Source organism: Salvelinus fontinalis, chromosome 22, assembly GCF_029448725.1.
Source record: "Salvelinus fontinalis isolate EN_2023a chromosome 22, ASM2944872v1, whole genome shotgun sequence".
In the NCBI taxonomy this organism is placed as follows: domain Eukaryota; kingdom Metazoa; phylum Chordata; class Actinopteri; order Salmoniformes; family Salmonidae; genus Salvelinus; species Salvelinus fontinalis.
In genome coordinates, this window is record NC_074686.1 from 12196225 (window position 1) to 12223626 (window position 27402).

Sequence of the window (27402 nt, forward strand, 5' to 3'; positions counted from 1 at the left end):
AGGAGAGGGGACGCGAGGTATCAAGTTAATCAATTGAGATTCTCCCCTCGACTCCCGGTTATCAGGGGGGGAAACCAACTCTGGTTGTAGTAGTCGCGCTCAGCAGCCGCACCCGAGCTCGAAACTGGAGTGGGAAGAAGCAAGCGCAAGCGCCATCCGGAGCGCATCATTGAGAAGCCACAGCATCAAAACAGTAATTTCGGACTGAGAAAAATACCACGGTCAAATATTGTTGCCTCATCTGACCTTAAAAAAAAGCGGAGGGACAAGATCATTCATGGAAATAAAATAGAAACCTGCGAGTTTTAATTGTTTTATTTTAATCTTTTTTTTCTGACAACAACACAGCCATTTCAACCCCAAAATGACTGAGATAACCAATTTAAGACCAGCATATGGTAAGACATATTTTTCCTCATGATAATTAACGAAAAACAGCTGTATTTAGGCTACTTTTTGGATGCCAGCCAACTGTTTTAGGCTAGCAGAAGAAAAATGAGTGTTTCTCAGGTTCTCCTCAGATTCTAAATGGTGTCATGTTGGCCTAGAAAGGCTGAAAGACGCCAGGTGCTAAATTTGTTGTTTATTCTCTACACATTTACTTTAATTATCTTCCCGAAAGCCTAGTTTTTTTGTATATTCAATTAATTTTATGTTTGAAATTAAATGGCACACGTCTATTTAATATTTCATAAGACACGGTTTATCTCCTAGAATGGATGTTATTCTGATGATTAGAAAGCTTTGAGCCAACAACTGGAATACATAAAAAATATATATGGGAAACCTCTTAAAACAATGTTGGTTTAGGGTGCATGTATTATTATCAACAATGTTCAAAGTTGTTGAGAACACAGGCCTGTCTAGGCCTCGACTGCGTCAACAAATTCTAATAATTTTAAAACGGATAATAGGCCTAATGTATATGTTTAATTTGTTGGGATTAGAAATAGGCATGTATATGAAAATGTGTGGTCATGCGTGCTTTAGTTCCCGGTAGTCACCAATATTGCTTCGTCAGATTTGGGCTTGAAGGGGGAATATTGGCAGGGAAATGGACTAAATAAAAATGTGCCTTTTGAAATTATGTAAAAACAAATAAAGTTGATTTCTGGTACATATTTATTGTGCGGTACGTATTTATTGTTAAGGGTGAGACCCGTTTGTCCTGCTCCTACTGCGCTCATGCTTTCTCCAGCCTTCTCTAATGGCGTTGACTGCGCATGTGGGTTAGCGAGGATGATGACGTTATGTCTATTCTTGAGGCTTGGCATCAACCATGCCCGACTGCTCGCTCTTCTATTGTTTCAATGAACATCTACCCGAATTCCTGAACTGGACCCGTTGTCCATAGCCTAACAGAACATTTGGGCGGGGTGGGTGGTCTCACGTCTCCCCAAATACCTCACTCGCTGGGCGATTAATTCGCGTGCTCATTGTAATCTAGTTATGTAACCGTGGGACTGTCGGGAAGCATTGATGGATGTTTTGCCAATAGTGCATCGCGTATCACTGTCAGAGTTACAACACCGGCTATGGGGCTTAATTTTGGGCGGAATATGTTAAGAGAATGAGTGGACAAAAAATGACAAAACACTGGCTACACCCAGTCACACACATATATTTAGCCTACTGTATAAATATATGGTTTACACCTACAATTACTCAGCAATCAATTACGCAATACACAGCAACCAGTGCAGACAACTAATAGGACAGGATGGGACATATCAAATTGACAAAAGCAGTAAGAAACAGTCTAATTCTCCTCTCCTCTGACCTGCACAAAGTCCCCGAAAATAAATTCGCTCCTGTGAAGATGATTATGTTCTTTGTCTGCAGTGGAGGGGTGAGGCGCTAATGTGTGTTTGTTTGTGTCAGGAGTGTTAGAGCAGCGCATCGGTGAGAGGGCGTGGGGAGTCTAAATACACCACCTCTTCTGTTATATCATCTCTTCTTTACCAATTCATATGCATTTATAAATTCATATGACCATAATTCCTTTCCTTAACAGATAGCTTTTGCCCAGAGCAACTTGCATGGTTTTTGTTTTGATTCAGGACTTTGACTCAGAGTTGAGGCCAGTGCCAAAGCTGGAGGGGACAGCTGCAGTTTACCCCACCTGAGGGCTCACACTGCTGAGCGGAGCCGAGCCAAAACAAGCTGTACTGAGCTGGCCTGGTTGTTGCTGTAACTGTTCTGGAAAGGACAATGTGCAAATGAAATGTGATGACCCCCTCTGCTTTACTTCTGTATCCAGTCCCATACTGTTTTGAATGGGCTTCAAGATCATATCATCAAATTCATGAAAACATGGCCATATATATTATATATAACATACAAAAAACTACAAAAGTTTAAAAACAATGCTGTGGGGAGGTCACTTTCACAGCGTATACCCGAGCGAGGACAGTATGGTTTAGTTCGGCGTGATATAGTTTGAAAACGATATTGGAGTGTGAAACTGTGTTCCATTGGACCCCACTCTATTCTTAACCATCACTACACACCATCACTTATTATCCAAGGCGTGCATGTGGACGGAGGGGATAGTCAGGATGACGGTGGGCGTCTGGGTTGGCAGTCTTTGATGTAAAAGAGGGCCGATATTTTAAGATCACCAGACTGTTATGCCATCTTGGATCCAAAACCATGGCGTAGGAGTTACCTGAAGGACTGGCAGGGAGAAAGACTTGTTGAGTCAGGGAGTAGCCGAATAGGAGCTATTTGAGGGATAGTCTGCACCTAAGACAGAGAGCTATGGGGAGAAGTAAGTTAGCCCTACTCCTGTCAATCAAATCGAATTAGATCAACATGAATAAAATATCTTGCCATTCTACAGGAAACATCATGGCAAACAATTCGTTTTGACAGTCTTTTTAAAGTCGGTTGCATAATTGAATAGCTGACCAATTTACTGAAAAAAGGGAAAATATAGTTGCTCAAAGTTAACATGCTACTTGAAACTTGTCAGACAAAGTGATATACATTTGTATATGCTTAGAAATAAGGACCGTCTTTGTAAAGTTATGATTTGGGACTGCAGCCCATTGGTCAGATGTAGTTGCTGTTGTTGTAGTAGGCACTTTATTGTTTGCTATTAATTTACTGAAGATTTAGCCAAATATTGTGTTCTTGAGATGGTCCTAACGATGATCTGAATGTCTGATCGTTGGGATTCTGATGATCACTGATCGGGGGGATTCTGATGACGCTTGTGCGAGCGGTGTGGGTGAAATTATTGAATAACATGTATGTGTAAATTGATTTTGCAATGCTCACTCGCGCAGCGTGTCCGGTGTGGTTTGCGTGTAAGAGTTGTATTTGATGAGAACAGCATAGGTGCTAGCACAGAACCTTGTGGAACACCATACTTAATATTGGAATAATCAAAGTGAGTGTCGTTTTAGGATTCAAACCAGACGAGATTGTCTACGACTGACCAACTCGTTTTCTTAGTGTATTTAGTGTCTTCACAGTTCCTAGCATCCGTTTTTGTAGTTTGAATCTTCTGTACATATCCTTCTTAGCCGATCAATTGACCTTCTGGATGTTGTTCTGGATTTCTTCGTAGACATTTCTGTGGTATATACACTACCGATCAAAATGGCTTTTTTACCAAGAAGGAGAGTGATGGAGGGCTGCATCAGATGACCTGGCCTCCACAATCCCCCGACCTCAACCAAATTGAGATGGTTTGGGATGAGTCGGACCGCAGAGTGAAGGAAAAGCAGCCAACAAGTGCTCAGCATATGTGGGAACTCCTTCAAGACTGCTTGGAAAAGCATTCCAGGTGAAGCTGGTAAAGATTTTTTTTTTTATTTCACCAGGTAGGCTAGTTGAGAACAACTTCTCATTTACAACTGCGACCTGGCCAAGATAAAGCAAAGCAGTTCGACACATACAACAACACAGAGTTGCACACGGAATAAGCAAACATACAGTCAATGATACAGTAGGAAAAAAGTATATATACAGTGTGTGCAAATGAGGTAAGATAAGGGAGGTAAGGAAATAAATAGGCCATGGTGGCGAAGTAATTACAATATACCAATTAAACACTTGAGTGATGGATGTGCAGAAGATGAATGTGCAAGTAGAGATACTGGGGTGCAATGGAGTAAGATAAATAAATACAGTATGGGGATGAGGTAGTTGGATGGGCTATTTACAGATGGGCTATGTACATATTGCCAAGAGTGTGCAAAGCTGTTAGCCACCCTATGCCTTGATATTTGAAGAATCTCAAATATAAAATATATTTTGATTTGTTTAACACTTTTTTGGGGTTAATACATGATTCCATATGTGTTATTTCATAGTTTTGATGTCTTCACTATTATTCTAATATGTAGAAAATAGTAAAAATAAAGAAAAACCCTTGAATGAGTAGGTGTTCTTAAACTTTTTACCCGTAGTGTATGTACTAGATGAGGACATGACACAGTCATAACATTAGCAATGTAAAACACCTTTATATGTCTTATGAAGATGGTATAAGTCACTTAAAAGGTTTTCCTTATTTAGTACCCTTATGTTATTGACTTACTTTGTCTCTTCAGGGCTTACATCTCTTACTGAGGCGGTCTAGCCTGGATGGAGGGGTGAGCCGACACACAGTCCTACCTCTCCCCTCCCTCCAGCTCTCTCTGTCCCTTCTCTCTGCAGTGTGTCCGGCATAGCCGCAGTGGCGGTGCCGAACAGAGCTTGTGATTTTAATGCCATAGTGACTGGTGTCAGTGACAAGCCCCTTTCTGTCCCAGTGGTGAAATACAGCACACTCCACCTCGGGACAAGGTGTGCCACTCATATTCACAGAGATTTCAGGATGAAGAAACACACACAGAGAAAGCTAACGTTGTGTGAAAGGGGGTTTAGATAGTCTATTAGCTCAGTCCTGTGAGAAGCTGAGCAGCAGTGGTTTACGCCAGCGTGTTGATGGCGGTAGGGGAGATGGACATTTACAGATGTGTTTTGTCTGTGTGCCATATGTTGTACATGTAAGAGGGAAAAGAGTGTGTTTATGAGAACATTTCTATGAGTTTTGGGGTTATTTGAAGAATACTTGAGACACACAACTCTTTGTAGTGGAGTTACTTAGGAAGGTATTATTTCCTGGCACCTTGACATCACCTTTCCTGAAGTTAGTGGTCAATCCTGGTTGGGTTGCCACCGAAAGGGTAGGAAGCATGAGTTTTTACTCACCAATGTAACAACACAGTGTGTTCAAAGACTTAGTAACTCTTAGGTAACCAGATCATGTTTTGGGGTTATTACATATTTATTATTTCTAGATAACTTCTAAACTATCCACAATGCACTATTTCTCGCAATGCACTATTTCTCAAATGGAGGATCTACTCTGCTACCGAGTTTGTATGCTAGCTCGAGCTGGCTAATGTTGACTACACATCATGCTTCTCACAGACTTTGTGGCTGTGTTATCTAGTGGGAACCTGTTAGCACGGCAGGCTCTGGTGCTTGCCATGGGCTCAAAACGAAAGAGAATATCATACCTACTTGCTTTAATTGTGTAGTACCTCATCTGTTCTCCTTTTTGTTTTGTCAACTTTTGCCATGTTCGCTGTGAAATAGGCTACGGGAGTTTTGTAACTTTTTCCACCTTGGCTTAGTGCTAGCACGCTAGTTGACAGACATCTAGAATCTATCTATTTTGGATTTCTGCTGGGTGAAGCACTCGCCTCCCCCTCGCTTTGGTAGCTAACTCCGCCTGCACTCTTTTCAAAGTTTTATAATTGGATGGGCCCCAACCATCAATCTGTAAGTCTCTGCTCTCTCTTTGCTTTTAATCTGCAGTTATGTTTTAGTTGTGTTGTATTTGTTTTTTTCTAGCCGGTCTCCAGTAGTTGGATTCTAGCTTGCTGACTATAACTGTGGTGGTAGGCTAGGCTGTCTAAGCTAATAGCTAGTTGGCTAAATAGCTAACGGTAGCTGGCTGGCTAGCTTGCTGGCTAAAATAACTGCATATACAGTAGCTAATATTATGGCGTTATGTATTTCCTAAACGTTGGTTTACTTTAATGTAGCTGTAAGCTAATTGTTGATAGCAACTGACTGACCCATTCAGTGCTAACGTAAGCAGGGTAGTATGGCTAACGTTAGCAGACTAGTTGGCTATCAATTTTGCAAGTTGTTGTAACAATAAATTCAAAGTATTTGCTTGTAAGTTGTCTGAAAATGTTGAAACCAGTAGTCATGGCGATTTTGATTAATTTGAAGTTATAGATTTGAAGTTAGAATGAGTGAATTCAGAGTATGGAGTGCTGGTTACATTTACTACTCTTCTGGTAGTCTAAGCCCAGACGTCACACATTATCCCTAATAATACACTCCTCATTTCCTCCTCTCTTCTGTAACACCACAACGCTCCTCTCTCCATCATAACCTCGTCCTCCTCTTTCTGCCCTACCTTCACACTCCTCTGTATTCCTCCACGGTCCCACACTTCCCCATTCTCCTCCTCACGTATGAATCAGACAATTAGAATCATTGCTCGTGATTAACAATTTACTGCAGTCTATTAATCATGGATGCCCCCTGCTTGTGCATAGACACGTGTGCATAGTCACACACACACACACACACACACACACACGCTTGTTCTTTCAAGCATTGTGCTCCTTTTGATACCGTTGGTTTTATTTGTAAGGCCTGGATTTCGCCTTTTCTTCAGTATTGCTATTTAGGTTTGAACGGTTTATTTAATTTAGACCTTGACCTTATGGTTAATGTCAGTCTCTCGCTCTCGCTAGGGGGAACGCCTCTAGGCAACAAGAGCTGCTCAGCTGTGCTTTAAAGACCCTCCAAAAAAGTGACATCATCTGATTCTAAAGCCCCACTGAGGTCGCAATGATCAGTGGAGTAGAGGAGGGTCGAGTCTTTGTCTAGAGGGGGATAGTGGGTGTGAGTAGCTAGACACTATGGAGATACAGTGAGAGGAAGAGAAAGATGACAAAATAGAGTAGGGAAAGGGAGAACATGTCCTTGGTGGATCAGGAGAAAGAGAGAAGGGAAAGCAGAATTGGATGCCAGTAACTGATGATACAAAAAATATTCTAAATGGTTTACCCGTGAGGTATGCCAGGAGGTATGCAGACAAGCGCCTGCTGTTCTGAATTCCCATGGCCTGCAGGGAAGTCACTCTTCAGAAATGTCCCAAACAGTCTGTTTGTCTGGCACGCTTGCTCTCGACTCTCAGTCTGGGCCCTAGCTATGGATCCTTTGTCTCACTGTTTGTCTCTCTGTTAGCAGCTCATTTATACCCCATTTCCTCACTCTCTCTTCCTTTCACCATTTCCTCTCCCCTTTCTCTCCTGCCTATCCATCTCTCTCTCGTCTTCCTGCTACCTTTTGATTTCTTTTCTCTTTAACCCCTTTTTTTCTCCTCCCCAATATCGGGGTATCCAGTTTGTAGTTAGTCTTGTCTCGTCGCTGCAACTCCCGTACGGACTCAGGAGAGGCGAAGGTCAAGAGTCGTGCATCCTCCGAAACACAACTCAACCAAGCCTCACTGCTTCTTGACACAATGCCCACTTAACCTGGAAGTCAGTCGCACCAATGTGTCGGCGGAAACACCGTACACCTGGCGACCATGTCAGCTGCGACAGAGCCTGGACTCGAACCCAGGATCTCAAGTGGCACAGCTAGCACTGCGATGCAGTGTCTTAGACCACTGCACCACTCGAGAGGCTTTGATTTCTAACCCACTTCCTGTCCTCAAGTAACCGTGTTTGCAACTTTCATTTTCTGGCCATTTATGTTTTTCCAAAAGCTCTTAAAAGCCTCCTGTCTGTCACACAACTGGACAAGTGCCTGCTGACCCAATTTTGACCTCCTGCGCTGTTGCTAAGCCCCTCTAACAGATTTCACTGCTGGATATGAATATTGACTGCTAACACAAAGCTAAATCCCTGCACATGCAGCTTACTGGTGGCCTAGAGTGTGGCTGGCTGCAGGCTCAAACATCTGGGGTCATCCAGTCAAGAACTAGCCTGGTCAAACCAGACATAATGTTGCACTCACTATTGCTTCCAATGGTGAAGGCTGTGTTCAGTCTAGTTTTACCAGGCTACTAGTTTCCGCCAAGGTGCATGAAGGCTAATGAAGGCAGCTATGCCGAAACCTTTTTTTTTTTATAGTAAAGCAAGAGGATTTATAATTGTACTTACATTTTCCTCCAAGAGAAAATCTTGTGGAGAATTATTGTAGTCGATAGCTGGGGCCTCTCTGTCATCTTTGTTTTATAAGAGGTAGGTAACCTTAAGCAAATGTGACTATGCATAGTTATTCCTGACCACTGAGGTTGGTTTGGGCTTCAGTCACAGATTTGAACTGTAGAAGGTGGCTTATCAGAATGCAGATGTGAATCTGATTATGTTTAAGTCAAATATTATATCTGTTTGGGCTTCTTGTGGTCAATTTGCAGTCTACAAATTATTTGTAATTATGTTCCGGCCGCACGAACATCCACTCCAGAAATAAAATCGGCCAGCGGCTGAATCTAGTTGATAATCCCTGGTTTACACTAAAAACGACAAGTAACTTCCATGACAACGGCATGCATAATTGAGGGTATTTATTTTAGTTTATGCATCTTCATCAGTGGCTTTTTGTGAATGCTCTGTGGGTGTGTTTTTAGGAATGTTTGTAAGTGCATGAACATTCAGTATGCTAAGTGTTTATAGTGTAGTTCCTATGCTTATTATCCATGATGCTGTGGAGTTTTACATAGAATTCACAGGAGAAAAGGAGAAACTCTCCAAAGCTCTTGAGGCCTCATTATAGCTGTGATCAGTGCAGCTGTAGAGCAGTGTCTGTCAACCACACATGCATACATACACGCACAGACACAGATACGCATACACACACTTCTGCCGCCATGTCTGACAAAAACATCTCTCAGCCTCTCTTTACACAGAAGCTTTCTCAGAATAGCCCCCCCCACCACACACCCTCCGGTGGTTGCTGGCGTCTGGTTAAGGGCTGCTTGTGTGGAGATGGTGGAACACACATCCTGTTCTCATCCGCTCTGGGGTTCCTGGGCGAACTCTGAATTCCAATCAGCTCCATCTGACCAGCTCGATGGGAGAGGGGCCCCGCTGTTGCCAGGGCGACCCATGACATGGGCCACCTAGAGAGAGAAAGAAAGAACAAGATATGGATAGAAGTGAGGGAAAGGGAGATGAGTGTTATGCAAGAGAGAGACGAGAGTGGAGCAAAGACTAAATAAAAACCAAGTTTCCATGGTAGTAAACATACACACAAATTAACAATACAGACAAACAGTGGCAAGAAAAAGTATGTGAACCCTTGGAATTACCTGGATTTCTGCATTAATTTAACAACAATGGACAAACTCAGTGTGCTTAAACTAATAACACACAAATTATTGTATTTCTCTTGTCTATATTGAGTACATCATTTAAACATTCACAGTGTAGGTTGGGGAAAGTATATGAACTCCTACTGTAGGCTAATGACTTCTGGAAAAGCTAATTGGAGTCAGGAGTCAGCTAACCTGGAGTCCAATCAATGAGACGAGATTGGAGATTTTGGTTACAGCTGCCCTGCCCCATTATAAAACACTCACAAAATGTGAGTTTGCTATTCACAAGAAGCATTGCCTGATGTGAACCATGCCTCGAACAAAAGAGATCTCAGAAGACCTAAGATGAAGAATTGTTGCCTTGCATAAAGCTGGAAAGGGTTACAAAAGTATCTCTAAAAGTCAGTCCGGTAAGACAAATTGTCTATAAATTGAGAAATTTCAGCACTGTTGCTACAGGGTAGTTAACCCACTCTTCCTAGGCCATCATTGAAATAAGAATTTGTTCTTAACTGACTTGCCTAGTTAAATAAGGTAAAATAAATAAAACACTCCCTAGGAGTGGCTGTCCTGCAAAGATGACTGCAAGAGCACAGCGCAGAATGCTCAATGAGGTTAAGAAGAATCCTAGTGTCAGCTAGAGACTTACAGAAATCATTGGAAGATGCTAACATTTCTGTTGACAAGTCTACAATACGGAAAACAATAAACAAGAATGGTGTTCATGGGAGGACACCATGGAAGAAGCCACTCCGGTCCAAAACAAACATTGCTGCAATTCTAAAGTTTGAAAAAGTGCACCTGGATGTTCCACAGCGCTACTGACAAAATATTCTGTGGACAGATGAAACTGAAGTTGGCTTGTTTGGATGGAACACACAACACTTTGTGTGGAGAAAAAAAAGGCACAGCACACCATCAAAACCTCATCTCAACTGTAAACTATGGTGGAGGAAGAATCATGGTTAGGGGCTGCTTTGCTGCCTCAGGCAGCCTGGACAGCTTGCTTTCATCGACAGAAAAATTAATTCCCAAGTTTATCAAGACATTTTCCAGCAGAATGTAAGGCTATCTGTCCACCAATTGAAGTTCAACAGAAGTTAGGTGATGCAACAGGATAACAACCTAAAAGACAGAAGTAAATCAACAACAATTGCTTGAACAGAAGAAAATGGAGTGGCCCAGTCAGTCCTGACCTCAACCTGATTGAGATACTGTTTTCATCCCAAGAATATTGTGGAACTGAAACAGTTTTGTAAAGAGGAATGGTCCACAATTCCTCCTGACCGTTGTGCAGGTCTAATCCACAACTACAGAAAACATTTGGTTGAGGTTATTGCTGCCAAAAGAGGGTCAACCTGTTATTAAATCCAAGGGTTCACAACAGTTGAAGTCGAAAGTTTACATACACCTTAGCCAAATACATTTAAACTCAGTTTTTCACAATTCCTGACATTTAATCCTAGTAAAAATTCCCTGTCTTAGGTCAGTTAGGATCACCAGTTTGTTTTAAGAATGTGAAATGTCAGAATAATAGTAGAGAGAATTATTTATTTCAGCTTTTAATTCTTTCGTCGCATTCCCAGTGGGTCAGAAGTTTACATACACTCAATTAGTATTTGGTAGCATTGCCTTTAAATTGTTTAACTTGGGTCAAACGTTTCAGGTAGCCTTCCACAAGCTTCCCACAATAAGTTGGGTGAATTTTGTCCCATTCCTCCTGACAGAGCTGGTGTAACTGAGTCATGTTTGTAGGCCTCCTTGCTCGCACACGCTTTTTCAGTTCTGCCCACATTTCTTTTAGAGTATTGAGGTCAGGACTTTGATGACCACTCCAATACCTTGACTTTGTTGTCCTTAAGCCATTTTGCCACAACTTTGGAAGTATGCTTGGCGTCATTGTCCGTTTGGAAAAGCCATTTGCAACCAAGCTTTAACTTCTTGACTGATGTCTTGAGACGTTGCTTGAATATATCCACATAATGTTCCTTCCTCATGATGCCATCTATTTTGTGAACTCCTCATGATGCCATCTATTTTGTGAAGTGCACCAGTCACCATGTGCAGTTGCAAACCGTAGTCTGGCTTTTTTATGGCGGTTTTTGAGCAGTGGCTTCTTCTTTGCTGAGCGGCCTTTCAGGTTATGTCGATATAGGACTCGTTTTACTGTGGATATAGATACTACTTTTGTACCTGTTTCCTCCAGTATTCTTCACAAGGTCCTTTGCTGTTGTTCAGGGATTGATTTGCACTTTTCGCACCAAAGTACGTTCATCTCTAGGGGGCAGAAGGTGTCTCCTTCCTGAGCGGTATGGCGGCTGCGTGGTCCCATGGTGTTTATACTTGCATATTATTGTTTGTACAGATGAACGTGGTACCTTCAGGCGTTTGGAAATTGCTCCCAACCAGACTTGTAGAGGTCTACAATTTTTTTTCTGAGGTCTTGATTGATTGATTTCTTTTACCATGATGTCAAGCATTATGAAGGTAGGCCTGGAAATACATCCACATGTACACCTCCAATTGACTGAAATGATGTGAATTAGCCTATCAGAAACTTCTAAAGCCATGACATAATTTTCTGGAATTTTCCAAGCTGTTTAAAGGCACAGACAACTTAATGTATGTACACTTCTGACCCACTAGAATTGTGATTAAGTAAAATAATCTGTTTTAACAATTGTTGGGAAAATTACTTGTGTCATGCACACAGTAGATGTCCTAACCTACTTGCCAAAACTATAGTTTGTTAACGAAATGTGTGGAGTGGTTGAAAAACGAGTTTTAATGACTCCGACCTAAGTGTATGTAAACTTCCGACTTCAACTGTACTTTTCCCAACCTGCAATGTGAACGTTTACACCGTGTGTTCAATAAAGACATGACAAATTATAATTGTTTGTGTGTTATTTGTTTTAGCAGACTGTGTCTATTGTTGTGACTTAGATGAAGATCAGATCAAATGTTATGACCAATTTATGCAGAAATCCAGGTAATTCCAAAGGGTTCACATACTTTTTATTCCCACTGTAGTTTAAACATTGGCAACAAGACAGAAAACCCACTACTTACTCAAAGATAGGCATTGTGCCTCTGTCCATCGGTCCCTTTGAAAATTTGAACATGAAACTATTACAGTAGCGACTACAAACATTTTCAGACTTGTTTTTTTTGTACTGGTCCCCCATGGGAATCGTACCCACAACCTTGGCATTGCAAGTACCATGCTCTACCAACTGAGCCACACGGGACCAAGAAGGTATTGCTCTCACTCAGGTTAGTCTTTGGACTCTTTACAACACTGACTACAGTGTGTGTGTGCATGTTTGTGACTACAGGGTTGGTGAAGAGGCGATCTCGCTCAGGTTACTCAGAGATTGAGTCAGTACTGAAGAGATTGTAAGTAAAAACGTAAGCAAGACTTGCCTGAGCCAGAACAACACTAAGTATTGCCCCATTCTAATAGATGACTTACAAAGAGGTTTTGAAGGAAATGCCGCCATAAATGTTGTGACCAATACAGTCGTGTTTTGTAACGTCAAAATGTCTGTCACAACAACACGGTTCAGAGGGTCTTGAGTGGCGGTTCTGGGGGGGGGGGGGGCAGTGCCCCTGTGACAACAATTTTGGACCCCCTTGTGCCCCCCCCCTAAATGTGGAGTATGAAATAATTTTTACATAACTAATTTTTGCTATTGTTCTTTTTTTACATCCATTTTTAGACAGTGATGATGATTATGAACATGGTCTTTTGCCTGCTAATGCCTGCAATGCAGTGAAGAAAACGATATGACAACAATAACGTCTAATGTAACTGGCCCCTCTAACAGTACAACTGGGCCCAGCTTGGCCCCCCCAGTTGAAATGGTGTAGAACCGCCACTGAGTTGATGAAGTACCTACAGTACATTCGGAAAATATTCAGACCCTTGACTTTTTCCACATTTTGTTACGTTACTGCCTTATTCTAAAAATGGATTAAATAAAAACATTGAGGAAATCTACACACAATAGTCCATAATGACAGAGAAAAAAAAAGAAGATTTTTTTGCAAATGCATTAAAAGTTCAAAACAGTAATACCTTATTTACTTAAGTATTCAGACCCTTTGCTATGAGACTCTGAATTTAGCTCAGGTGCATACTGTTGCCATTGATCATCCTTGAAATATTTCTACAACCTGATTGGAGTCCACCTGTGGTAAATTCAATTGATTGGACATTATTTGGGAAGGCACACACCTGTCTATATAAGGTCCCACAGTTGACAGTGCATGTCAGAACAACACCAAGCTATGAGGTCGAAGGAATTGTCCGTAGAGCTCCGAGACAGGATTGTGTCGAGGCATAGATCTGGGGAAGGGTGCCAAAAACTTTCTGCGGCATTGAAGGTCCCCAAGAACACAGTGGCCTCCTTAAATGGAAGAAGTTTGGAACCACCAAGACTCTTCCTAGAGCTGGCTGTCCGACGAAACTGAGCAATCAGGAGAGAGAAGGGCCTTGGTCAAGGAGGTCGCTCTGATAGAGCTCCATAGTTCCTCTGTGGAGACGGGAGAACCTTCCAGAAGGACAACCATCTCTGCAGCACTCTGCCAATCAGGCCTTTATGGTAAAGTGGCCAGATGAAAGCCACTCCTCAGTAAAAGTCGCATGACAGCCTGCTTGGAGTTTGCCAAAAGGCACCGAAAGGACACTCGGACCATGAGAAACAAGATTCTCTGGTCTGATGAAATGAAGGCTGAACTCTTTGGCCTGAATGCCAAGCATCACGTCTGGAGGAAACCTGGCACCGTCCCTACGGTGAAGCATGGTGGTGGCAGCATCATGCTGTGGGGATGTTTTTCAGCGGCGTAGACTGGAAGACTAGTCTGGATTGAGGGAAAGATGAACTGAGCAAAGTACATAGATCCTTGATGAAAACCTGCTTCAGGGTGCTCAGGACCTCAGACTGGGTTCACCTTCCAACAGGACAACAACCCTAAGCACACAGCCAAGACAACGCAAGAGTGGCTTCGGGACAAGTCTCTGAATGTCCTTGAGTGGCCCAGCCAGAGCCCGGACTTGAACCTCTTGAGAGACCTGAAAACAGCTGTGCAGCAATGCGCTCCATCCAACGTGACAGAGCGTGAGAGGATCTACAGAGAAGAACTGGAGAAACTCCCCAAGAAAATCAAATTTGATTTGTCACATACACATGGTTAGCAGATGTTAATGCAAGTGTAGCGAAGTGCTTGTGCTTCTAGTTCCGACAGTGCAGTAATATTTAACAAGTAATCTAACAATCCCCAACCGCTACCTAATACACACATCTAAAGGGGTGAATAAGAATATGTACATGTAAGTATATGGATGAGTGATGGCCGAGTGGCATAGGCAAATATATATAAAATACAGTATATACATGTGATATGAGTAATGTAAGATATGTAAACATTAATAAAGTGGCATTATTTAGAGTGGCGTTGTATAAAGGGACTAGTGACCCATTTAGTGGCCAGTTATTGGGTCTCAATGTAGGCAGCAGCCTCTGAGTTAGTGATTGCTGTTTATCAGTCTGATGGTCTTGAGAGATGTTTTGATAGATTACAGCTTTGATGCACCTGTACCTGTAAATACAAGCTTGTAGCGTCACAGCTAAGAAGACTGGAGGCTGTAATCGCTGCCAAAGGTGCTTTAACAAAGTACTGAGTAAAGGGTCTGAATACTTATGTAAATGTCATTTCGTTTTTTTTCTTTTAATAAATTAGCAAACATGTCTAAACCTGTTTTTGAGGGGGGGGGGGGAATGATTTAATCAATTTTCGAATAAGGCTGTAACGTAACAAAATGTGGAAAAAGTAAAGAGGTCTGAACACTTCGAATGCTCTGTACTTCTACTACAATGAGTGTTTTCAAGTTTGTCACATACAGTCTACAAACACCAATATTGAACCTGAATGGACAGTCAAACAGTAAAGAGTACTCTGTACTGTACATCATAGAGATCAACATACTCTTTTTTTTCTCCATGCAAGAACATGGCCACAGTAATGGAATACTTTATTCAGATTTGTTCCTAATATAATACCTTGTCGTGCTTAATATTCTACACAGTGAAGTGTTCCCTGACTGGTTTCAGTGTCTATATCAACATCAATCCAACTATATTTCTGTTACTCATTTTCAGTGACTCACAATACCCAATGCTATGCATTGTTCATTAATAATTTGACCCTTAAATTCACTGATTGTGTTTTATAACTAGCTAACATATTGCACCGCTTATGTTAATTTACTATAGTTAATATAGAAATGCCATAGAATAGTTTTCCTTTATCAGAATACCAAATATTCCATCACACATGTTTGTTGCTCTTATCTATCCATCTCTTAAAAATTATAATTTCAGAGAAGGTCTCTCCCTGTGTCCTTAACCTCACCTTTCTCCTCACATCCATAGCCACACCTCAGAACTAGTTAACACTTTATTTCGCACCACTATTTAAGGTATGGCAACTGCTCGGCCTCTGCCCTCAAGGCGCTACTGACTGTAGTGCGTACGGCCCAGTACATCACTGGGACCAAGCTTCCTGCCATCCAGGACCTATATACCAGGCGGTGTCAGAGGAAGGTCCTAAAAATTGCCAAAGACTCCAGCCACCGTAGTCATTGACTATTCTCTCTGCTACCGCATGGCAAGCGGTACGGAGCGCCAAGTCTAGGTCCAAAAGGCTTCTGGTTAAGAATAACAGCTTCTACCCCCAAGCCATAAGACTTCTGAACAGCTAATCAAATGGCTACCTGGACTATTTGCATTGAACCCCCCCCCCCCCCCTACTCTCTGTTTATTATCTATGCACAGTCACTACCTCTACCTACATATACATATTACGTCAATTACCTTGACTAACCTGTACCCCCACACATTGACTTGGTACCAGTACCCCCTGTATAAAGCCTTGTTATTGTTATTTTATTGTTGCTCTTTTATTTTTTACTTTGGTTTAGTTAGTAAATATTTTCTTAACACATTTTTCTTAACTGCATTGTTGGTTTAGGGCTTGTAAGTAAGCATTTCGGCGCATGTGCCAAATAACATTTGATTTGATTTTGAATACCAGTTAAATGTGTACTGTCAAATAAAGTGCCAGCCGAAGCTTAGATCCAGGCTGGTGCCACAGCTGTCAGTCACTTTTTAAACTGGGTCACATGCTTAGTCCAAATGTAGGTCAGTGGTGTTGTGTGTTTTCCAAAACGCGCCGGGTAGAACATGGTGTAGAACATAGTGTAGAACATAGTATAAGCCGTTGCAATAGGATTACAGTAACTTCAACCTCCTCATCTGACTGACTGTATGTGGCAAGGCCCCAAGAAACGTGAACAGGGAAAAGATTTGAAATACTTTGACCAAGTCTGTCCATTTTACAAGGTTAACCAGTTTTCCTGCTTTTTAGCACATATTTTTGACAGCCTTTCATCTTCTCACTTTAGGCAAGGAATTATGCTTTTTGATGGAATACAACCTTCTGTTTCATTATGTGTTTTCATACCGCACGTGTTCTTCATTTGTTTGTTGAAGGCAGTTTTTAGAAGGCATAATCTACCTGTTAGTAAGGCTTTCAACCCATCAGTATTGAAGGAATGAGGTGAATAACGATGGAAAGGAAATTTTCTAATAAAATGAATAAGATTTCCATGCTCTCTTCCTGTCCCTCATTCCCCTCCTCGCCCCTCTCAGAGGTGTCCCCGGTGCTGGCCGGGTTCCTGGGCGCCGGGGTCCTGGTGGTCTCGGTCACGGTGGCAGTCTTCCTCTGGACCTGCTGCCAGCGTCGCTACCGTCAGATGATAGGCAGCTACAAGCTCCAATCGGGACCCTGCGACCCGGCCGTGGACCCACCCTACAAGTTTATCCACATGCTCAAGGGAATCAGCATCTACCCGGAGACACTCAGTAACAAGAAGATCGTCCGCGTGGGCCGACGCCCGGGCTCCTCGCGAAATGGCGGCGGATCCGGCGTCGAGTGGGGTCGTAATGGCGAGCGAGGAAGAGGGGGAGGAAGGGTGATGCTGGTGGACGCTGACCCAGAAACGGGCCTGCTCAACGGCTCCACCCACCTGCAGATGAGCCACCTGCTGCCTCCTGCTGAACAGCCCAGGCTAGAGCGGGCGCTGCCCATCCGAGCCGACTACTGCTGCCTGGAGAGCAGCTCCGGAGGTAACAGCAGTAGCAGTAGCTGTGATGCCAGCAAGACAGCCTCGCCCTTTACCCCGTGCCAGGGGGAGGGCACCACCACGCCGCACGCTGCCCTAGGCACCCTCAGCCTGTCCGTGGACTACAACTTCCCCAAGAAGGCGCTGGTGGTGACCATTGTTGGCGCCCAGGGTCTGCCGGCCGTGGACGAGCAGGCGGGTAGCTCGGACCCCTACGTGAAGATGACCATACTGCCAGAAAAGAAGCATCGGGTCAAGGTGAGTCTGGTTCCTCTGGAGGTTTCTTCCTACCTACAGGGTTGATCCTTGATTTGCTTTGTTGGGTTTGGGGTTTAGGTATTTGGGGTTGCGGTCCCAATTAGCCTAATACTTTTATTATTGAATTATTTGAATTTTCATTATTACATAATTAGATAAAAATTAGAACTTTTTTTTTTTTTTTTTGTATGCAAACATGATTGGGGCCCTGGGCAAGAAAAGTTTGAAGACCCCTGCATTATCCCTCTCATTTTGTATTACAAAGAGTTGTCAGTGTAACTGTTGAAATGCTATTGTCACAATAGCAACCAGACTGAAATATGACCAATTGCTCTGCAGACCCGCGTCCTGAGGAAGACCCTGGAGCCAGTGTTTGACGAGACGTTTACGTTCTACGGCGTGGCCTACAGCACACTGCCCGACCTCACACTGCACTTCCTGGTGCTCAGCTTTGACCGCTTCGCCCGTGATGATGTTATCGGGGAGGCGGCAGTGCCTCTGGCTGGGGTGGACCCCAGCACGGGACGAGTTCACATCACCCAACAGATCAGCAAGAGACACATCCAGGTGAGGAAGGGAAGGATGGAGGGAGGAGAGAAGGAATTACTTGTATTTATTACCTTTATTTAAATATGTTATTAAGAACATTCTCTTTTACAATAATGGCAAAAGACACATCCTGGTTAGAGAATGGGAATTAGGAATGGAGAGGAGGAGGAGGGGGAGAGAGGGAGAGAGGGAGCCGGATGAAAGTGAGAAAGGCTTTTTTTATTGAGAGGAATACAGGTGAGGGATGGAGGATAGATGATGAAAAAGACTAGAATGAGGGCCGGGTGAAAAGAAGGGAGAAGAAAAGGGGAAAGAGGATGAAAGGGAGGGAGGGAATGGGGTGTGGTAAAAGAGAGCAATTCATAGAGAGATGAGTAGACAGAATTTGAGGATAGAGGGAGGAGTTGGAATGAGAAGGAGGGAGAGGAGGGAGAAGTGGAACAGTTGAGGGGCTTTTATGGCCAGCAACACTAGAGATGAAGAGGGGGAGGGATAATGAGAGAGAGGGGGAAGAAAGGTTGGCAGAAAGGCGATACATTTGCAAAATAAATGTCTACAGATTTCAATATATATAAATAATATATTAAATAATATATTAACCAATCCTGGCTTGTTTGCTTTTTAGCTATTGCAGATGTCTCTCAAACATTCCACATACACACATGCAGCTGCAACGTGTGTGTTGACTGGAGGCCCATTAGGCCCATAAAAGCTGAGAGAGGCTGGTCTTATCTCTGACTGTAGGAAGACATCCATTAGAGTCGGCACCGGAAACAAAAGCCTCATCCCCACATCATTACACATGGTCCCTAACTGACAAAGGGAGAGAGAGGGGAAAGGGAGAGAGAGGGGAAAGGGAGAGAGAGGGGAAAGGGAGAGAGAGGGGAAAGGGAGAGAGAGGGGAAAGGGAGAGAGAGGGGAAAGGGAGAGAGAGGGGAAAGGGAGAGAGAGGGGAAAGGGAGAGAGAGGGGAAAGGGAGAGAGAGGGGAAAGGGAGAGAGAGGGGAAAGGGAGAGAGAGGGGAAAGGGAGAGAGGGGAAGGAGGGAGGGGAGAGAGAGAGGGAGAGTAGGGATAGAGAGCGGGGGGGGGGGGCGAGATGGGAGAGGGAGGGAGAGAGGGAGGGCAGGGGAGAGAGTGGGGGGGTATAGACAGCTGAAAGATGGAGACGAGAGGGAGGGCAATGGAGAGGAGAGAGGGTAATGGAGAGAGAAATAGACACAATCTGCACTGAGAAAAAGATTACAGAGAAACCTGAATGCATAACACACACACACACACACACACACACACACACACACACACACACACACACACACACACACACACAGAGAGAGAGACTCATTTAGCACACACAACCTGTTTCTTTTCCACTCTTCGAAGACAGCAGCAGACACACACACGTGCACAGTCATGCCCACACGACACGTGTAAACACATTACATGCATAAGTATCATTCCCAGTGCCAATGTAAGCCTGTCAAGCGAGGCAGTACAGATATGTATACACACATGCATAATACCTTCCTCCCATATACACATACACCCACTCCAACATTCTCAATGTCATCTCCATGCAGTCACACTATTTCACATCCCTCTCTCTCTCTGTCTCCTATAGAGATTTATCAGTACATTCTTCTACCATTTCCTCTTTCCCTCCCTGTCTCTCACCTTCCTCTCTGTTATCTGTCTCTACCCCCTCTCTCCCTTTCTTCCTCTCCTTCCATCTCTCTCTCTCTCCTCCTTATCTCTTTACTCCTTTGTTCAGAAGAGGGCCTTAAATTGAATTCCCTCCCATTTTACTGCAGCCTGAAGCGGTTTAGAGATGGGAGGGAATCGATCTTCCAGTGGAAAGAGAGAGAGAGAGAGAGAGAGAGAGAGAAGGAACAAGACATAAATAGGAGAGGGAGAGACAGATTAGTTTGAGTAAATGGAAAAGAGAGACATGGGTGTCTACTGATGAAGAGGAGAAAGAGTGTGATGCTGCTGAACAAATGAAGAAGGAAAAAAGATTGAGTACACGAGAAAGAGATAGATGGATGATACAGTAGTAGGGGACGAATTAGAGAGAAGGGCGTTATTGAACGGAGAGAAAGCGAGATAGCGCTGCGATTTAAAAAGGAGTGTGGCTGGACCATAAGTCCAGAGGAGACGTCCATGAAACTTTTATCGGGGGGGGGGGGGGGGACTTAAGTGGAGGGGGAAGCTTAAATTATTGAAGTGGGGAGCAGTAAAGACGTCATACTCATTACGACAGCGGTAGCTCACACACTTAGTGGTTGTTCAAAAAAAGCTATTACCCGTTTAGAACATAAAAAGGTATATTTTGAGCATTGTGATTCTCCACCATACTACAGGAGCGCTAAAACGCATCAAAACTCCCGTTCAGCCCAAGGCGTCCAAAATGTCACGTTGGTTTATATGGCAGCACTAGCTCCTCTCTCAGCCCATCTTGACTAATGATGCCATAGGAGACTTAAAGAAATAAACCAAGCGCAAACTGAGTTTATGGTATGTTCATTCATATAATAAAAAGTATGAGAAATGCTTGAAAGTATGACAAATGTACCATTTGCATTGTACGTTAGAGAAAATATTTTTGAAAGATTAAATTGCCAGGGAACTAAGCAACGCTAAAAATGGTGGGTCATTTTCTGCATTTCACTCCCAGTGAGTCTATGGCATGTTCATTTAAATACACAAAAGGTGCTTTTAAGTATGAAATGTACCATTTACTACATGAGTACTTCAGAATATAGTCAAAAGGAGTACAGTGTTAGGGAACTGAAGTATTGTACACTACAAATGGTTGTGTACAGACTGCAGTGGTTTAAGACTATTTTTATAGACTAGTCTTTCTCAGAGCAGAGTTCCCCTAATGGGGATTCTAAATGAGATCTGGTGTTAAGTCCTGCTCGTTAATAAAAAACACTGTACTAGAGAAAATTAGGAGGCTATCTATTTACGTCATACTTTGCATGCAGATCCCAGTGCAGATGGTAGCGGATTTGCACACGCACGCATGCCAACACACACGCGCGTACGTCCCGGCCCGGGTAATTCTCTAGTTCTTCTTTTTTAAGTTCAAGCTCAGCCTTGGGCCGCCTCCCACAGTGCGTTGCCATAGTGACACCTAGGTGTAGTATATAGGAATTCACGAGAAAGAGAGTAAAACGGAGAGCGAGATGAACAGAAAGACATGGAAAGCCGCAGGTCTACATACAGTATATTACTTTAACGGAAGTTATCTATGGTGTATGAAGTGGGTAGTGGGTTATGGACGTATAATGTCTGCACTATTTGTTTGCAATGCAGGTTTTGTGTGTATGAGTGTACTGTATGTGTACTTTGTGTGTGCATGTGTGTGTTCTAACTAGGTTTTCTCCCCGCAGTGTGTATCTACATTCTAACCCTGCGTTCTCTCTGCAGTGTGTGAGCCGTGGGGAGCTGCTGGTGTCTTTGTCCTACCAGCCTGTCACTCACAGGCTCAATGTGGTGGTGCTGAAGGCCAAACACCTGCCCAGGATGGACATCACTGGCCTGTCAGGCAGTAAGTAACACACACACACACACACACACACACACACACACACACACACACACACACACACACACACACACCTCACCCCCTTTCCCCTCTATCCATCCCTCACAGACCCATACGTGAAGGTGAACGTGTTCTACAGCCACAAGCGCATCGCCAAGAAGAAGACGCACGTGAAAAAGTGCACACTCAACCCCGTTTTCAACGAGTCATTCATCTACGACGTGCCCGCCGAGCTACTGGCCGACGTCTCCGTGGAGTTCCTGGTGGTCGACTTCGACCGTACCACCAAGAACGAGGTGGTGGGCCGCCTGGTGCTGGGTGGCCAGAGCCTCATGCCCACTGGGGTCACCCACTGGAGAGAGGTCTGCGACAACCCCCGCCGGCAGATTGCCAAGTGGCACACCCTGTGCGAGTATTAGGACAGCTCAGAAAAATCTCCCCAAATTTTCAAAAATCGTGCAATTTCTCGGAGTGGGTATTCTGTCGAAAAACCACCACTACTATTTCAATCCTATTCTCTTAGAAAAATAAATAAAAGAATGAAATAGAACCCTTCCCGTCTGAAATAAAGAGACCCAACTAGACCACCGTAACCCCACCCAGCATGGACTTGTAAGGTAGGACCACTCTCTTCTATGAAAAATGACCGCAACCGTTGAGACGACCACCGGGGCCGAGAAAGATCTGACCAGACTTACAGGAATCACTGACGACAAAAGACTTGATTGAGGATTTCAAAATCTATATCTGAATATATAAAGACATATTCAAATGTACACACAAATATATAGCCTACACATTCAAGACTGTTAGTGATATCTATGTGGTCCTACCAGTTGGGTGTGGGTGTGAAGGGAATGTGGTTAATCCAATCAGAGTTCACATCAGAGTGCGTCACAACCACCCACGCTCGTTCTCCAGCCCCTGTCACCCATATGTATAAACATTCAATTACTTGCTTGCTTGAACAAGTTAAATATAAAACACACCTGGGAAGGAATGTGGCCACAGAATACAGTATGCAAGACTTTCTCTTAACCTAGTGTACCAATTCCCTTTAAACCAGGAAGTATCTCCTGGTACTGCACAAAAATGGGAGGGTTTATGTTAATTAGACCGTGTGGTTAATTTATTTTGAGATGGGGCTGTTTTTTAAAGTAGGGCTGTTTTTTTTTTTTTTTTTACAGGAGTGGTAATATTAGTGTGGTCAATTTATGGGGCAGGATAGATTACTATATTACAATATTCACGGGATAATACTGACATCGCTAAGTGTTTTTAAGTTATGGGCAGGTGAGGCTATAGGGATGTCTTGATCTTATCTACCACCACGTTTATGTTTCTTAATTTCAATGTGGACCATATATGTTTCATCAGTAAGGTCACATGTAGCAACAAAACCCATGAAACCCAGTAGTCAAACTGCGTGAGTCAGAGCTTTTTCATGCACAGTGTAAAATGGGCTCGAGTTCAAGCCACCTTTCTTATCCTACTTTAGCGAGGCAGAGACAAAATGGGGAATTTCATTTTATGGGGCAGATTCATACCAACGCTGGCATAATCGGACAATATTCACCTGCAGTTCACGTACATGTTGGAAAACCTGTGTTCAGTATATAACAATGTGTCTATGATAAGTCAATCAATCAACCAAATGTATTTGTAAAGCCCTTCTTACATCAGCTGATGTCACAAAGTGCTGTACAGAAACCCAGCCTGGTGTAGAAGCAGGACAAGTGCATTGTGGAGCTAATCAAAACAGTTCAATCTAAATTGAGGGGATGGAAAATCACTCTGCTACAAATCTCTGTTATATTCCTTCACTGAACCCTCCCTCAGTAGCACACAACCTCAGTGGATTGGGTCTACCCCGTTAAATGGATGATTTCTGGTTTTACTTTGTGACTCCTGTTGCTCTCCCTGTCATTTCATTGGTGCATTTATTTTTTAGACCTGACGTGATTGGTCAAGGCGAGGCTGTAGCCATGAAGCACGGGAAGCTATAATTGTACGGATCTCAATGTACTGAAAGCTGTTATAGTACATCCGTTGTCATGGTGACCACATGAGCAGAAGGCCATGAAATGATCTGTAACTTTGTGTCTGTCTATCACCAATTTTACCAGAGAGAGCGTTGTAGTTCATATGCTGTTCCACAGTGGCCATTTGGCCCTGTATACACTTGCATGTCAGTGCTTTTCTCCTGTTAATTTATTAGAATAAGTAATTGAGTAGAATGGAGTATAATTTATAGTCATGCTATTGGTAATGGCTCAATCGATCCCTGTTTGAACTCACCATCTTTTTGAAATATATTTTGTGTGGGGTGAGTTTGTGTAAGAATGCAAATGTTCATCTCCTGCGATGTCTCATCCACTGAATTCAACGTGTCAGCTCTGGTTCTGCTGCCCTCCCTTCTCCCCGAGCTCTTGCTCTCTGTTTATCACCGCTGTTGCTCCACAGCACGGCCCCCATTCTGTCAGAGGATTTTTGAACTATGATAGTCAATAGCGATCAAATGAAGTCAAGCTGTCACTGCACACTGTCTCTTTGCTGTGTGTATACACTGTATCTCACTGTAGGTGTACACTGCTAACCACTTGGCTTGAATGTTGCATATCCCTACACTCACACACAGGTAAACATTGTACACAATCAGCTTCACCGGCCTCTGAGGTATTCAAACTTATTAACTAGCCGCAACTTATTAACTAGCCGCAATGCTAGCTTGAGTTTGAGCTAACTTGAGCTAGCAAATAAATGACCATAAATGTCTGTTATTACATGTTATTTGCGTGGTGTTGTCACTCAACAAGCTTCTTTGGTTAATGCTTGGCATATCACAGTTTTATGTAGATACCATCGATAGCGGTTTTGGCACTCGTAAGTGTTTAAGCGGGCAGTTGTGTAATTTCCTATGAAAGTCGTCACATTCCACATGGAACTGAGAGTAGGCAGTATGCACATCTGGGCTGCACACTGAACATTTTGTATATCTGCACTTTGAAAAGCCCAAAGCAACCTTTTTTGTTTTTATCGCTGGTTGATTTGATCCAACTTTTTTTTTGCCACAGAACCTGATTATTATTTTTTTGCCTCTCTTTTGATACTTTTGAAAACAAATATCTATATGTAGTTATTGTAACATAAGAGGCTAATATCCTGGGCAGTTCAAGTCCTTTGTCCTATAGTTTTCCCTCACAGCCATGAGATAGGAGAAATTTGTTCGATACATGCACAGTATCTTCAGTTTCCATCGAAACTATACATCAAGGCAATTTGTTGAAACAAAATGTAATTGTCATTAAGAAGCACTGTGTCTCGGAACCCATTTCAGGCTTTTGGTTTCATAATGTTTGAATAATTTGCACAGCACTTTAAAAAAAAAAATCGCAACAGCCGCACAGGTTTTGATAAGAGACATTTTTCAAACGGTAGTCTTTCCAATTCAGAGGAAGGTCCTCTGACTATCCTTTTGTCTTTGTCTCTGTAGGAGGCTTCCAGTCTGGGGCATGATTTAATTATATGGATATAAGAGCCGTTGGAGTGAGGTAAAATTGCATTAGCCCTAACACCATAACCTCACTTAGTCTTGGCTTGGGCAAAGATGTGCTGGGCAGTAGCCTGGAAATGTGTTTGTATTTACCATATGGGGCCCTGAAGGTAGGCTACAATGCCCAAGTTTGTAGTGTGAGCACAGGCTAAAGCATGTCCCAGTCTCACCACTGAAAAGCCAATGGGTTGTAGTCCACCGTTTGGTCAACTTTGCCCAGGAGGTTCTAACATGGTGGCTGAGGAATAGTGTGATGTTATCTTTATTCATTGCTCTGTCATTGCTGGAGAGTTAAACGGTACATGTGTGTTGGAGTGTTGGAGGGCCAGTAGGAGGCACTCTTTCCTCTGGTCTAAAAAAAAATATCCCAATGCCCCAGGGCAGTGATTGGGGACACTGCCCTGTGTAGGGTGCCGTCTTTCGGATGGGACGTTAAACGGGTGTCCTGACTCTCTGAGGTCATTAAAGATCCCATGGCACTTATCGTAAGAGTAGGGGTGTTAACCCCGGTGTCCTGGCTAAATTCCCAATCTGGCCCTCAAACCATCATGGTCACCTAATAATCCCCAGTTTACAATTGGCGCATTCATCCCCCTCCTCTCCCCTGTAACTATTCCCCAGGTCGTTGCTGCAAATGAGAACGTGTTCTCAGTCAACTTACCTGGTAAAATAAAAAATAAAATAAAACATCTAGAAAGGAGTAGTGTTCAGGCTCCTAACTGTAGCCGCGCTAGTAAGGGTTGCGTTCAATATTTAAAAAGTGTTAAAGTGGAGCATTTTTGGAGGTGAAAGGAGAATGATGACAGCATCTTAGCATTGTTGTCTGTGGAAAAGGATGGCTGTCAATATGTCTTTTGATAAGGACACAAGTGTTTTTTTTTTGTCTCACGTGTCTGTGCATGACATATAATTACTGCGAGAGATGAGATGTCTTTGGCTAGCAACATTGTGATTTCTGTTCATGACAGGAAGGTTTAGTAGAGATCAAATCAAGATGTATCAATTGCTATCTAACATATTTTAGAAAACAAACCGTGTACATTCTCCCGTTTCTGTATCTTTGACCGATTTTTCTAGTTTCCTATTTTTATGTTCTCACTGTTTCTTTCTGACTTTACTTTGAGATTCTGGGTTTGTGTATATTACAGGTGCCTGTGATTGATATTCAACAGTTTCTTCTTCCTATGAGCATTTCCTTTTGTAAATAGCACAGAAAGCACTCTGCGAAGATCAGCAACGATGTCCCATATCACTGAATAATCCAAACCAAAATTAGATGCTCTGTCTTTGTTACCCTCTGTTTTGCTGGCCTCCCCTAAATCCATAGCTTAATTAAAGCCTCTTTTTGTAGATATCAAAATGTAAATACAGTATAACCTTGTGTAAATGACAGTTTGTTCCCAAACACTATCAGGCAGATGCACTGCCGCCTGTCGTTAGCGTATGTGATTGTTCCCCCAGGAATGGCAAAGGGCTCTCCCCTCGCTGTGAATGTGTTCAACGGTTTGGGTGCCTTCCCTCTTCCTATCCCTTGGCCCTGACTGAATCCCTCTCTCTAGTCCACTCTCCTTTTCCTCCCATGACAACCCGTCCCACTCTTTCGCTGTTGTGTGTTGTACAGACAAATCTGAGGTGTGAATAAAAAGAGACAAAGAAATCAATGGGTTGTGAGTATCCCATTGGCTGTCAATGATTCACCGCCTCAGTCATAATTGAAAGTCAGAGTTGTACGTTGTGTGTGGGGGAAATGCAAAACAAGACCAGTACTCTGAAATGTGTTTAAACTGCATAATGCTATGAAGTCTATGCTAAATATATTACACTAATGCTGACTTGTTGAATTTGTTAACACAATGAACGTGCAAATAAATAAACTGATATACTATTTTTGAGTATTTTTTGCTTGTCCTTTTGCTAAGTCACACTTGGGCAGACACACGACTAGCCCACTGATTTCTCTC

The 27402-nt window shown here is 43.0% G+C and overlaps 1 protein-coding gene across 2 annotated transcripts; it reads left to right on the top strand.

The window, feature by feature from the left end:
- syt11a (synaptotagmin XIa) lies at positions 1 to 27326 on the top strand. Of its 2 annotated transcripts, none has more exons than XM_055876446.1 (5): positions 1 to 398; positions 17062 to 17792; positions 18132 to 18359; positions 21771 to 21891; positions 21997 to 27326. In XM_055876446.1, exons 1-5 carry the CDS (start codon positions 365 to 367, stop codon positions 22305 to 22307), a joined length of 1425 nt encoding a protein of 474 aa, XP_055732421.1. In that variant the 5' UTR covers positions 1 to 364; the 3' UTR covers positions 22308 to 27326. The 2 variants fall into 2 exon arrangements, with proteins under 2 accessions (XP_055732421.1, XP_055732423.1); XM_055876448.1 differs by lacking the exon at positions 1 to 398 and adding an exon at positions 4311 to 5781.
- The last annotated feature ends 76 nt before the right edge of the window (positions 27327 to 27402 follow it).

Bases quoted from the DNA above. Each gene is read 5' to 3' on its own strand.
- syt11a (XM_055876446.1), top strand. From the start codon at position 365: ATGACTGAGATAACCAATTTAAGACCAGCATATG. The intron at 399-17,061 runs GTAAGACATATT...CGCCCCTCTCAG, and splicing joins CAATTTAAGACCAGCATATG to AGGTGTCCCCGGTGCTGGCC. The intron at 18,360-21,770 runs GTGAGGAAGGGA...TTCTCTCTGCAG, and splicing joins TCAGCAAGAGACACATCCAG to TGTGTGAGCCGTGGGGAGCT.